Source organism: Sorex araneus, chromosome 2 (assembly GCF_027595985.1).
Source record: "Sorex araneus isolate mSorAra2 chromosome 2, mSorAra2.pri, whole genome shotgun sequence".
NCBI classification, from domain to species: Eukaryota; Metazoa; Chordata; class Mammalia; order Eulipotyphla; family Soricidae; genus Sorex; species Sorex araneus.
The window spans coordinates 104,845,049-104,857,157 of record NC_073303.1 but is presented as its reverse complement, the minus strand read 5'-3'; the positions used below and the strand labels follow the sequence as shown (position 1 = coordinate 104,857,157).

The 12,109-nt window shown below is 38.7% G+C and overlaps 1 protein-coding gene across 1 annotated transcript in view; it reads right to left on the bottom strand.

Annotated features, from left to right (window-relative positions):
* ATAD2 (ATPase family AAA domain containing 2) overlaps positions 1 to 12,109 on the bottom strand; it is a 73,770-nt gene that overhangs the window by 46,980 nt on the left and 14,681 nt on the right. The window contains exons 3-9 of the mRNA XM_004607761.3: positions 11,455 to 11,504; positions 9,278 to 9,437; positions 8,893 to 8,995; positions 8,643 to 8,730; positions 5,597 to 5,743; positions 3,759 to 3,876; positions 555 to 659 (exon numbers count right to left, since the gene is read on the bottom strand). Coding sequence (XP_004607818.2) covers positions 555 to 659; positions 3,759 to 3,876; positions 5,597 to 5,743; positions 8,643 to 8,730; positions 8,893 to 8,995; positions 9,278 to 9,437; positions 11,455 to 11,504 — 771 coding nt within the window. The remainder of the gene's footprint in view (positions 1 to 554; positions 660 to 3,758; positions 3,877 to 5,596; positions 5,744 to 8,642; positions 8,731 to 8,892; positions 8,996 to 9,277; positions 9,438 to 11,454; positions 11,505 to 12,109) is intronic.

Below are 12,109 nucleotides of genomic sequence, written 5' to 3'. Positions count from 1 at the left end.
TATCTTTCCTTTGTCCTATTTTACAATTATTTTGAAAATCAAATTAATTCATTAATATAGACATTCTATAAAATTAGGTACTTCTATTTTAAGTTTACTACAATAAGAATGTGTTATTAGGACTGGGGAGATGGCTCAAAGATCTAAAGTATAGGCTTTGCATGCAGGAGGCCAGGTTTTGATCTATAACACAAGGTCTGACAAGAACTGCTTGGTATGGCCTATCCATGAATACCACTTTACGACCCATAAATTAGGGTTGGGGAAGTGTGTTACTATTAACAGAAATAATATGAAATAAAAATAGCTACTTTGCTAAATTTTGGGTATTCCAAGCCAAACTATATAATAGTTACCCAAGAAAATATGTTATTAGTTCCAAATGCAGATATTTTAAAGAAGACAGCATTTTGGCTTATATGTTAACCTGCTGTGTACTTTTTTTTTGCTGTGTACTTTTTAATATTAAATTGTACCTAATCCCAAGTTATTTGGTTGCTCACAACTTGAAAATAAGAGCTGATGGCTTAAAATGGCATTAATATGACACATACCTGTTAATAGCTCTATTACGGCTTCTTTTTCTATGCCTCTCAAAATGCTCATCTTCTGAAGAGGATGATGAAGTAGAGTCACTACTGTGGATTGCATGTCTTCGCCTAAAGAGGAAAATCAAAATTATGAAGGACAGGAAAAAGCCTAGGATACAAACATCAGAAATACCAAAAAGCATTGGGGAATGTAGCTGAGTGGTAAAGGTTCATGCCTTGGATGCATGAAGGACTGGGTCTGGTCCATGTAGCACAGAAATAAACGCCAAGTTGGGGCTGGAATGATAGCACAGCAAGTAGGGCATTTGCCTTGGACACAGCCAACCCAGGTTCGATTTCCAGCATCCCATATGGTCCCCTGAGGACCACCAGGGGTAATTCCTGAGTGCAGAATCAGGAGTGACCCCTGTGCATTGCCAGGTGTGTCCCAAAAGCAAAAAAAAGAAAAGAAAGGAAAGAAACACCAAGTATTCTAATAAGGTTTATGAAATTTATTCCATTTGCTAAGTCACCGAAGTAAGCTTTACTGGTTAGATCTTTTGAAAGAAACAAAACACTTGGATAACGAAAAGGAATAGAGGCTCTAGTGTAGGTGACCATTAAAGGTTCATTAAGATACAGTTCAAGTAGACATTTTAATCGTGATATAAATTAGTCAGCCTCAAAGGGAGAGATGGTACAAAGAGGGTATCAGAATCTTTGGGACAAGTTATAAAAGTTTTATATATATGTATAAATTTCTATCTGGAAGGTAAACAGAATGTCATTTACCCCCAGAAAGAATATAAAAAATTCTGGTCAAGCAAAGTTAAAAAAATAATTCTAGGAAACAGCTAAACACAGGTTACTAAATGGCTTTTATTTAGTATAATCAACTACAAATTCACATGTGATACTAACAGTTGTGTATATGTGGATGAGTTATTTATACATGAACATTAACTGTCTGACAAACTAAGATGATAAAATACCAAATTCTGGGCATGAGAGATTGGACAGGGGGTAAGGAGCTTGCCTTGCATGTGGCCAACCTTATTTGATGCTAAGCAAACAAGGGGACTGCACAAAGTCCCCAAGGCATTGTAGGAGTTATCCTTGAGCACAAGCCAGGAGTAAGTCAGGAGTAAGCCCTGAGCACTGTGAGGTATGCTCCTCCCCACAAAAAATGTCTCAGCCTGGTATAATTTACTATTTGTATAAGTACAGAAATGTATGCTGTCATTCTTTTTTTTTTTAGTCTTCACCAACAGCACCAACAGTTATAAACTACAAAGTTCTAATGCACAGGAAGCAAACCTATTACTACTTGAAAAAATGTGGAGATAACAAGAATCCCTCTTTAATCTTAAATATGACACAATACATGTTGACAAAGAAAAGAAAAATCTACAAATTTGAATAATCAAAGAAAATTACTTACTAATAAGAAACAAATTGAAAAATGGAGAGATAGTACAGGAGGCGTAATGTATGCAGTCAACCAACCCTAATTTGTCTTCTGGACACTGCCTATGATTCCCCAAGTACAGTCAGGGGTCACTCCAGAGCAGAAAAGTCAGGACTAGCCACCCTCTGAGCACCAAAGGGTATGGTTCAAACCTTCTCTCAACACCCCCAGAAAAAAAGATTTAGAAGAGGATAGTAAGCCCAGAAGTTCCTGAGCCCAGCTCAGAAAGTCAGTCATGGCAGGGAATATGTTTGTGATAGTAAATGAGGATAAGACTAACCTATACTCTAACTTAAAATTGATTTAGAGTAGCACTGTAACACTGTCATTGATTTGCTCAAGCGGGCACCAGTAATGTCTCCACTGTGAGATTTGTTATTACTGTTTTTGGCATATCAAATATGCCACGGGTAGCTTGCTAGGCTCTGCCATGCGGGCGGGATACTCTCGGTAGCTTGCCGGGCTCTCCGAGAGGGATGGAGGAATCGAACCCAGGTTGGCTGCATGTAAGGCAAACACCCTACCAGCTGTGCTATCGCTCCAGCCCTGATTTAGAGTGATGTAGTAAAATGCTTACTAATGCTAAGTCGGAAATATTATAAACAATGAAGCAAAGATAGATCTATTAAATACAGTGAGAAACAATGGTACTTAAAAACAATTCCCATTTGTGAAAACAAAGTTAAAACTAGGGCTGGAGAGATAGCACAGCTGGTAGGGTATTTGCCTTGCACACGACCGACCCGGGTTCGATTCCCAGCATCCCATATGGTCCCCTGTGCATCGCCAGGTGTGACCCCCCTCAAAAAAAAGGGAAAAAAAAAAGTAAAATCTAGTCAGTAAGAGACAGCTGAAACATCCTTTCCTTTCTGGAGGGCCAGGTTTGATTCCTGGCACTGCATGGTCCCCTGAGCACAAAGCTAGGAGGTAGACCCTTGAACAGCACCAGGTATAATACCAAAACACACAACAAAAAAACCAAAAAGAAACCAAAAGCAAACACTAGAGCTTAGAGCAAGGGCTTTTAATTGCCAGCTCATATAACAACCACCATCTGTGAAAAAGTCATTGCTATTTAACAGAGTATGCCTGAAAATATTTAAACTGTTTAACATTAGAATACATATTTAATAGATAAAATATTATTACAATGTTTTATTCCCCTTCTGTAGGGGTCCATGAAATCTATTTTCAACAAACCTTGGGAATGAAAAAGTTGTAAAAACATTTACAACCTTTTAGGCTTAGGGCCTACCTTCTTAAAACTGTGGTTCACTTGGGGCCAGAATGATAGTACAGCGGGTAGAGCGCTTGCCTTGCATAATCCCTGGCATCCCATTTGGTCCCCAAGCCCCACCAGGAGTGATTCTTGAGTGCAGAGGCAGGAGTAACCCCTGAACATCATCAAGTATGCTCCTCCTGCCCCATCCGCTCCGAAAAAAAATCCTTGTGACTTTCAACCCTAGTTAGGGCCATGTAACTTATTAAAAAAAATGTATCTTTAAATAAATGTATGACTGCCAATAAATGCTTGATTTTTATCTAAGTGCTCTGAGCTGCATAAGAATTTCTTGGGTGAAAAAGGTTACAAGTGGAAAAAGTTTAAGCAATACAGCTTAAAGCACTACAGACATAGAGCTAAACTTCCCAAATGTACGGACTTGTATCCAATCTAGAATTCTAAACTAATAGACCTAAGACTAGGATCCTAACTAATGATCACAATTATCAGACATAAACCACTATTTAAAGAACCAAACCTGTTCATTCGTTTACAATAGGGACTTCTGGGTCCAGCAGAAGACAGTCGGTATCGTGGTCTTGCAGGAGAAGCAGGGCCTCTATAAAACATGTTGGTCTTTCTTTGGTGTCGAGGTTCTTAAAAAAAAAAAAGGAACTGTATCTTAATGACATGCATATTTAGGGTTTTGTTCTCTATTCAAACACTCCTAAAGTACAACCTTGCATAAAAATATTAGTGTTTTTTTATTTTTTAGTGAGAGCCAGAGACAGCTCAATGGGTTGGAATACACTTTCCATTCTGGAGGCCCAGGTCTGATCCCTGAGTGCGAGCCAGGAGTAAGTCCTAAACATCACTGAGTGTCACCTAAAAAACCACATACACAAGCACAGACTCGCACACACAGCTGCACACCAGAGAAGACTGCTCTCATTTTAAATCACTATCTACAGGGCATGTAAGTACACGTACACACACACATACACACACACACATTCACTCACACTGTACTACAGAACACTGCTTTAATTTAAAAGTATATAAAGTACAAACATCAAAACAGACTCTGACCATAAACAATAATCAAAATTTTTGTTTGCTGATTATCATTCATCCACAATTTTGACAACATCAAAAGAAGCCCTATTTACAAAGCAGCTAAAAATTTTATCTGCTCATTGATAGCTGTGAGCCACACCCAGTGTGTGGCTTACCCTTGGCTCTGCACTCAGAGATCACTTTCGATGAGTACTATATGGGGACTGGAGATCAAACCTGGGTCAGCCACATGTAAGGCAAATGCCTTACCTGTTGTACTATTGCTCCAGCCTGAAAACAGTAAATTAAAGTAAAAGCTATGAAATGAAAGAATTACAAACATAAAATTTCAGGGTTAGAGAGTACCATGAGTAACAAACTCACTGCAACATACCCAGATTTGATCCCCGAAGCCCTGCCAGGAGTGATCCCTGGGACAACAATGGGGTGTGGTGGGGGGAAAAAAACATGGAATTTCCAAATAGTCTACTTATTCTGATAAAGACGAACACTTAACTTTCTTTGGAAAATATGATTTCTTGTTTATTTAGGATAGACAGAATTATGTTTGCCCCATCCCTGTGGACTTTTGGACCACACCCAGCTGTGCTCAGAACTTACTCTTGGTTGTGCATTCAGGAATGACTCCTGGCAGGCTTAGGGAACCATATAGTGTGTTGAGGATTGAATATAGGTCGGCAGCATGCAAGGCTAGTGCTCTATTCACAGTACCACAGCTCTGGCCCCAAGAGTTGTACATATTTCATAAAATAAGCGTGGAAATTGTTTGAAAGGGATGGCTTAGAACACCTGCCTTATCGGCATAAGGCTGCAAGTTCAATCCCCAGTGCTAGTCAATAATCTCAAGGCTCTGCTCCTTAGGACAGGGAGCAATGCTGTTGGTGAACCCTGGTACCATAAGCAATTTCTGGCCAGATACAGCTAGTTGTGTGCAAGCACAGTAAATAAAAGGTGTGCATTCTCCCTGAAAAGCAACAGAACTTATAAAGATACACTAGCACCACAACTAGAGAAGAACGATTCCTCAGTAAAGACCATAGTTAAATGTCTCAGTACCGTAGCCATCTATGTGTGATCCCTAGTCATTGAGCAATGACAACAAAGTGGAAGGAAGGAAGGAAGGAAGGAAGGAAGGAAGGAAGGAAGGAAGGAAGGAAGGAAGGAAGGAAGGAAGGAAGGGAAGGAGGGAGGGAGGGAGTAAAAGAAAAATATAGTTTCCTATGAGAGGAAATAAAAACAGAGGAAAGGCAATAAAAATAAACATAATATAATCATGCTTTCGAAGGGGAAAAAACTTACTTTCCAATGGAGCTTGGTAGTAAACTGTGGCTTTTCTTTGCCTAAGATAGTATCGCTTCTGATTATCTTCTCCATCTTCTTCATCTTCATCATCTTCATCTTCACCATCATTTTCATCTTCTTGGTCTTCTCCCTCTTCAGATGATTCTATAATTAAGATAAATAAGAAACTTCCAAAATGATACTCAGGAAATCGCTAACAATCTTTAACACAGAATTGGGAAATAATATATTTTAAAAAATGTATCGGGGCGGGGCAGGACTGGAGCAATTGCACAGTGGATAGGGCATTTGCCTTGCACTCGGCCAACCCAGGTTCAATTCCCAGCATCCCATGTGGTCCCCTGAGCACCGCCAGAAATAATTCCTGAGGGCAGAGCCAGGAGTAATGCCTGTGCATCGCCGGGTATGATCCAAAAGGCCAAAAAAAATGTATCCGGGGGCCGGAGCGATAGTATAGAAGGATAGGGCGTTTGCCTCGCACACAGCCAATCTGGATTTGGTTCCCAGCATCCCATATGGTCCCCTGTGCACCACCAGGAGTAATTCCTGAGCGCAAAGCCAGGAGTAACCCCTGTGCATCGCCGGTGTGACCCAAAAAGCAAAAAAAAAAAAAAAAGTATCTGGGATAGAGAGACAGTACAATTGGAAAGGCAATTGCAGGCAGTGGACCTGAGTTTGATCCCAGGCATCCCATGTCTGCACCACCAGGATTGATTCCTGAATGCAGAGGAGGCAGAAGTAAGCCCTAAACACTGCTGAGTGTAGCACCAAAACAAACAGAAAAACTGCTGAGTGTAGCACCAAAACAAACAAAAAAACAACAACTACAAAGGTTATCTACTTCTAGGTATCTATTTGTCAGACCTGTAGCAATTGTTTATCTTCTGTCAAGGTTTCCACTACAGATGTGAGAAACATGTGTCCTAGCCCTTTCTGCCTACCCAAAATGAAGTGAATACAGGAGAAAAACAGAAAGGTATGCAATTCAAAGTCTTTAAGAAGAAGTAAGCCTATTTTGCTCCTGAGAAGAATCTAAAATAATCTGAGTATAAGTGTGCTGAAGTAATTTCCCTAATTGTTTATAACAAAACCTAGAATTAAGGTTAATTAAAAGAAGTGAAAAGGAGGGCTGGATAGATAGTACAAGGGATAATAGGGTGCTTCCCTTGTATGTGGATGATTCTTCCTGGGCTTGACCCCTGGCACCCCATATGATCCCCAGAGCATGCCAGGCATGATCCCTGAGCAGAGTAAGGAGTAAGTCCTGAGCCTATGTGTGGCTCATAAACTAAACGAGTGTTCGTGACTCCAAAACCAAAAAAGCAAAGAATTGGATTTTTTTTTCCACACTCAGTGGCACTCAGGGCTTACTCCTGGGTCTGTGCTCAGAGACCACTCAGTGAGGCTTAGGGAAGTATATGGGATGCTAGGGATGAAACCTGGATGTGCCAAGTGCAAAGTAAGCATTATACCTGCTGTATTTCACTCAGCCCTCCAGAAGTGAATTTCTTTAAAAAAAAAAAAAGTACTTCTAGATTGTTCATAAAAAGAATCTAATTCTTTGTAATATTAAATTATGATCTTTATTTTAAACAAAGCAAAAAATTATAGAATTAAAAACAACACTTGGAAGGGGAAAGGAAAACAGAAAAAGATTAAAAGTCTAATGTTGGCACATACTAAAAGTTTGCGATAAAACTAATTTCATTAATACAGTTGACAATACTTGCAAATTAATGAAACACGATACATTTTAGCAGTGCCTCCTTTACTTTAGTCTTACCAACTTGTCAAGTTTGACATTCCATCAGTATCTCTGGCCACCGCTGAGGTACAAGGAGAGTCAACTTTTTTGTTTTGGGGATTATACTTGACAGAGCTCAGGGCTTACTCTTGGCTCTCCACTCAGGGATCACTCCTGGCAGGGTGTGGAGGACCATATATGTGGGTTGCTGGGGACAGAACCTGGGCTGGCAGCATGCAAGACAATCACCTTACCCACTCTACTATTTTTCTAGCCCCCATGCAGCATAACTTAATCTACTATGGTAATGAGGAACAGCCTCATCAAAACTTGAAAATGCATTCCAGAACCAGGGAGATCATTCAAAGGGATAGAGTTGGGATTGGAAAGACAGTACAGGGGTTAAATCCACCTACCTTTCATATAGCTGACCTACGTTTGATCCTTCTACTACATTATTGTTCCAGAGCAATGCCTGAGGAATAAACCCTGCACACCAGTAGGTATGGCCCCTAAACAAAACAAGTTTAAAAGGTGGGCAGTTGTGGGGGCCAGAATTAATGTATGCCCAAGTTTCAGTTTGGATTCCTGGTACTGAGGTCCACTGAGCACCACCAAGAGTAGCCCCAAATCCGCAAGGGGGAAGGTGGGAGGGAGTATTAATTTCAGAAAACTCTTTGTTCAAAGGCAATGATTTTTTTAACCTGTTGAAATTTTTTGGGGGGTCCCATGTAACATTCAGGGGCAGGGGCTTGGGAAGACTCCTGGTGATACTCAGTGAAATGGGCCAAAAAATTCAGTGCTAGGGCACAGCAATGAAGTACTGTTTGGGCTCTCCCTGCAGGGTTCCATCTGGCAATGCCAGGGGGACTGGTTGGAGGGGGGCATCAAAGGATGGCCAGAAAGTACCAGGGATAGAACTCCTGAGTCCTGTCCTACCTCCCTGACCCCTCCATTTTCCTTTCAAGTATATGAATCCTCTAACCTCTTACAAAGTATATGTCACGGTTTTTTAATTAAAAAGCTATTCAGGGACTGGAGCGATAGCACAGGGGGTAGGGCGTTTGCCTTGCATGCGGCTGACCCGGGTTCGAATCCCAGCATCCCATATGGTTCCCTGAACACCACCAGTAGTAATTCCTGAGTGAAGAGCCAGGAGTAACCCCTGTGCATCGCCGGGTGTGACCCCAAAACAAAAAATAAATAAATAAATAAACTATTTTATTAATTAAATAATTAAAATATAAAGCTATTCACTACTAAATAAAAATTATTGAAATTCAAACCCAGGAGACTAACCTGCGCTGCCTTCCTGATTGTCAGTTGTTTCTTCATCAGTTCTTTGAATACTTTTTCGTTTTCCTCTTGTATACATAGTAATATTCTCCTAAAGACATTTAATGAAAAACATTTAGTGATTTTATAAAACAATTTTAGCACCTCAATCTCTGAAGCTTAAGATTTCACCAACAACCAGTGAGTGGTAAAAAGAATAGGTACTACAGAAGAATGGCTAAACGGGAGATTATTAATAAAAGAATCCATTTACTTCTTCTGTTTCATTAAATACTCCCAAGTCTTCAAGCTCTCTCATTCGCTTCCTTCGCAACTTCTTCATGTCATCCATCTTTTGGAGAACAGCTTCAGCAGTGCTTTAAAAAAATATAATTAAGAATATGAATTAAAAGTGGTAAATTTTTTAAACTTAATTTTTCTGCCATTGTATTAAGTGCTGGAATTTTAAATTGCTATGTTGATTTAAATAAAAATACTGAAATGTTTCTAAAAATTTAGATACCTATGTAATATACTCTAATATCACACTCCTTACATGCTTAACACAACCTTAAAACATTAAATATTCAGGCTAATCAAAATTTGTAATTCTTCCCCAACAAAAATTTTTTGCCAGCTACAATCATCTTGTTACTTACTTTGTTATAAGTTTATCAAATAGCACAGACTGGTTGACAGTACTGTAACGACTTCTAATCCTACAACTGCGGCGAACTTCAACATCACCATTTTCTTCATGCACATGTTTTGTAGCCTGAACAATGTTTCTAGTCCTCAATGACCGAGTAACTGAAACCACTTAAAAATAAATGAAAGGATGTTAAGTAACAGCAATACAAAATAATTCTAAAATATACAACTTAATAGCAAAACTTTTATGTATGAAAATCATAGCATATTGAACTTAGCTTTCTTCAAAATGTATTTTTTTTCTTTTTGGGTCACACCCGGCAATGCACAGGGGTTACTCCTGGCAGTGCTTGGGGGACCATATGGGATGCTAGGAATCAAACCCAGACCAGCTGCGTGGAAGGCAAACGCTCTACCTGCTGTACTATTGCTGCAGCCCCTATTCAAAATATTAGAGGGGAAAAGTACTCAATGCACAGAATACATACTTTGCATTAAGGAGGCGCACATTTAATCCCCAATACAGCATGGTCTCCCAAGCAAAAGGCCATGAAGAGCCCCTGTTTATCCCTGAGTGTGGCCTCCCAAATCAAAATCACTAAGATAAAATACTCCGTAATAAAAACAAGGTATTAACAAAGTTATGGCTACCATTCTACTTTCAAAAGAAAAGATATATAATGCTAAGACTCATACACAAATGTTCAAAGTGATTTTGTAATAACCGCAAACTGGAAGTGTTCAAATATCCATTAAAGGATAAACAAAGGGTAGGGACAAAGAGTTCATCAGTGAATGAATGGATGAAGAGATGAAGGACCATTTTTAGCAATGACAAACGAGAACATTCGTTATGACACCAGCTATATGTGGAATCTAAAAAGCAACATCATATTAGGGCCAGAACAATAGTACTATGAGGATGGTGCTTGCCCTGCATGCAGCTGTACCAGGTTTGATTCCTGGCACCTGTCTCACCAGGAGTGATCTCTGAGTGCAAAGGCAAGAATAAGCCTTGAGTACAACTGGGTGTGGCACAAAATATCCACCCATACACACACACCCAAAAAATTCATAGAAACAGACTAAAATGGTAGTTATCAAGGATGATCACTTAAAGATAGAAGTTTTTAAGAGTAGAAGTATCCAGTCATATAATGAGTAAGTTTGGAGATCTAATGTATAGACCTCATACAAACAGTACTAATGTCACAAACAGTAACAGCCACAAAGCTGGGAAACAAAAATCCATATATTGTAATGTCAACAACAGAAACGAACAAATTATGGTTTCTATGATTGATACACAAGGTTATTAGCTGACTAAGAGAGAAGCCAGACATTCATAGAGTAAGTTGGGGAGTCAGGAAGGAATATGAAAGGACCTGGTGAAGCTTGCATGTGGAGTGAAGCATAGTCTCAATACCTGAAGTAATAGTTTTGTTATATACCAATTTGTTACAGTCGTTATATTAGTTATTTGTTATAATCTGCTATAATTTTAAACAGCTTAAGAAAACATCATCCACATACTGCTGGACCAAGTAAAGGTTAAAAGTTTGCAGGCATCAGACTGTGAAATTTAAGGGGCACCATCTGTGCCAACTATGTAACTCCCTAACAGACCCTAGGATTTACGGCAACCATCTGTGCTCAAAAGGGATGGGAAAAAGTGTGCTCCTGACCTTCAGCTATATAAAATTAAGAATTTGCTCTGTGTGATGTATGGCTGTATCTCTATCTTATGCCCTTTTTTGGATGTATAGCTGTAAACCATTATCTTATTTTAAATATAAGTAAAGTTATAGTTAATCTTGCAAGACTTTAGTTGACACTCTGGAATGTAGTTTTAGGTTATAAATGCAACCTGTTTTTAAATTATTGGTCGAATGGGTTAGAGTTCATGACCCATTGCCACCCCTGGGACTATCACAATTAAAAAAAAAAAGCTCTATTCACAATAAAATAAACTTATATCCTACTCCCCCCTTCTTGATTTTTAGCTAGTTTAACATCCTACTCCCCACTTTTTAATTTTTTTTAAGCTATCTCACTAAGTTATGATGAAATTGGGCATTAACCATTGATAGTGTTGGAACCAAACAAATCTTAAAACTTCAAATACAGGCAATTTATTGTATGTATTGCATTGTACAAGTATGGATATATCATTAACATTTCTTACCTTCTTTGCTTTCTTCTTTTTTTTTATCAGCCTGCTGTCTGGCCAACTGCCTATATGGAAAAACATAAAACTTCAAAGAAACTGACAACTTTAAATCCTTTATTTTATCATGCTACAATATAAGATAAAAAGCTGAATCAGCATGGAAAGTTAATACTCATACTAAAAACATAAAAATATGGCTGAAGAATATTTTGTTGCTGTCAATTATAACTAAAAATTGTATACTGTAGAAAATCTCAGTTTGTGATTCAGTAATATATGCACCAACACTTTGCTAAACAAGTAATCAAGGAATTAAAATCAGAAATGAAATTGCTAGTCAAATTACTCTGTTAAAACTGTACTGTGCACTGAACAAAAAACAAGATTGTGCTTTATACTACCAATGATATAGTGATCCCACATCTCTAATGAACTTATACTATAAACAACTAATGTCCCTCAGTGACAGGTTCATTTCCTTTTAAGAGTACTAAATGGCTTTAATCTTTATCTATCACATATTATCATTTACATACAGGAACAGTTCCATTTGTCCCTAACTGGCAGACAAAAATCTATTAAGCATTTCCAAGGCTTTACAAAATAGTAGCCTCTCCTCATCTCTCCCAGTACCCATTAAACAATGTAAGTTTCATTAATCTGTTTTTAG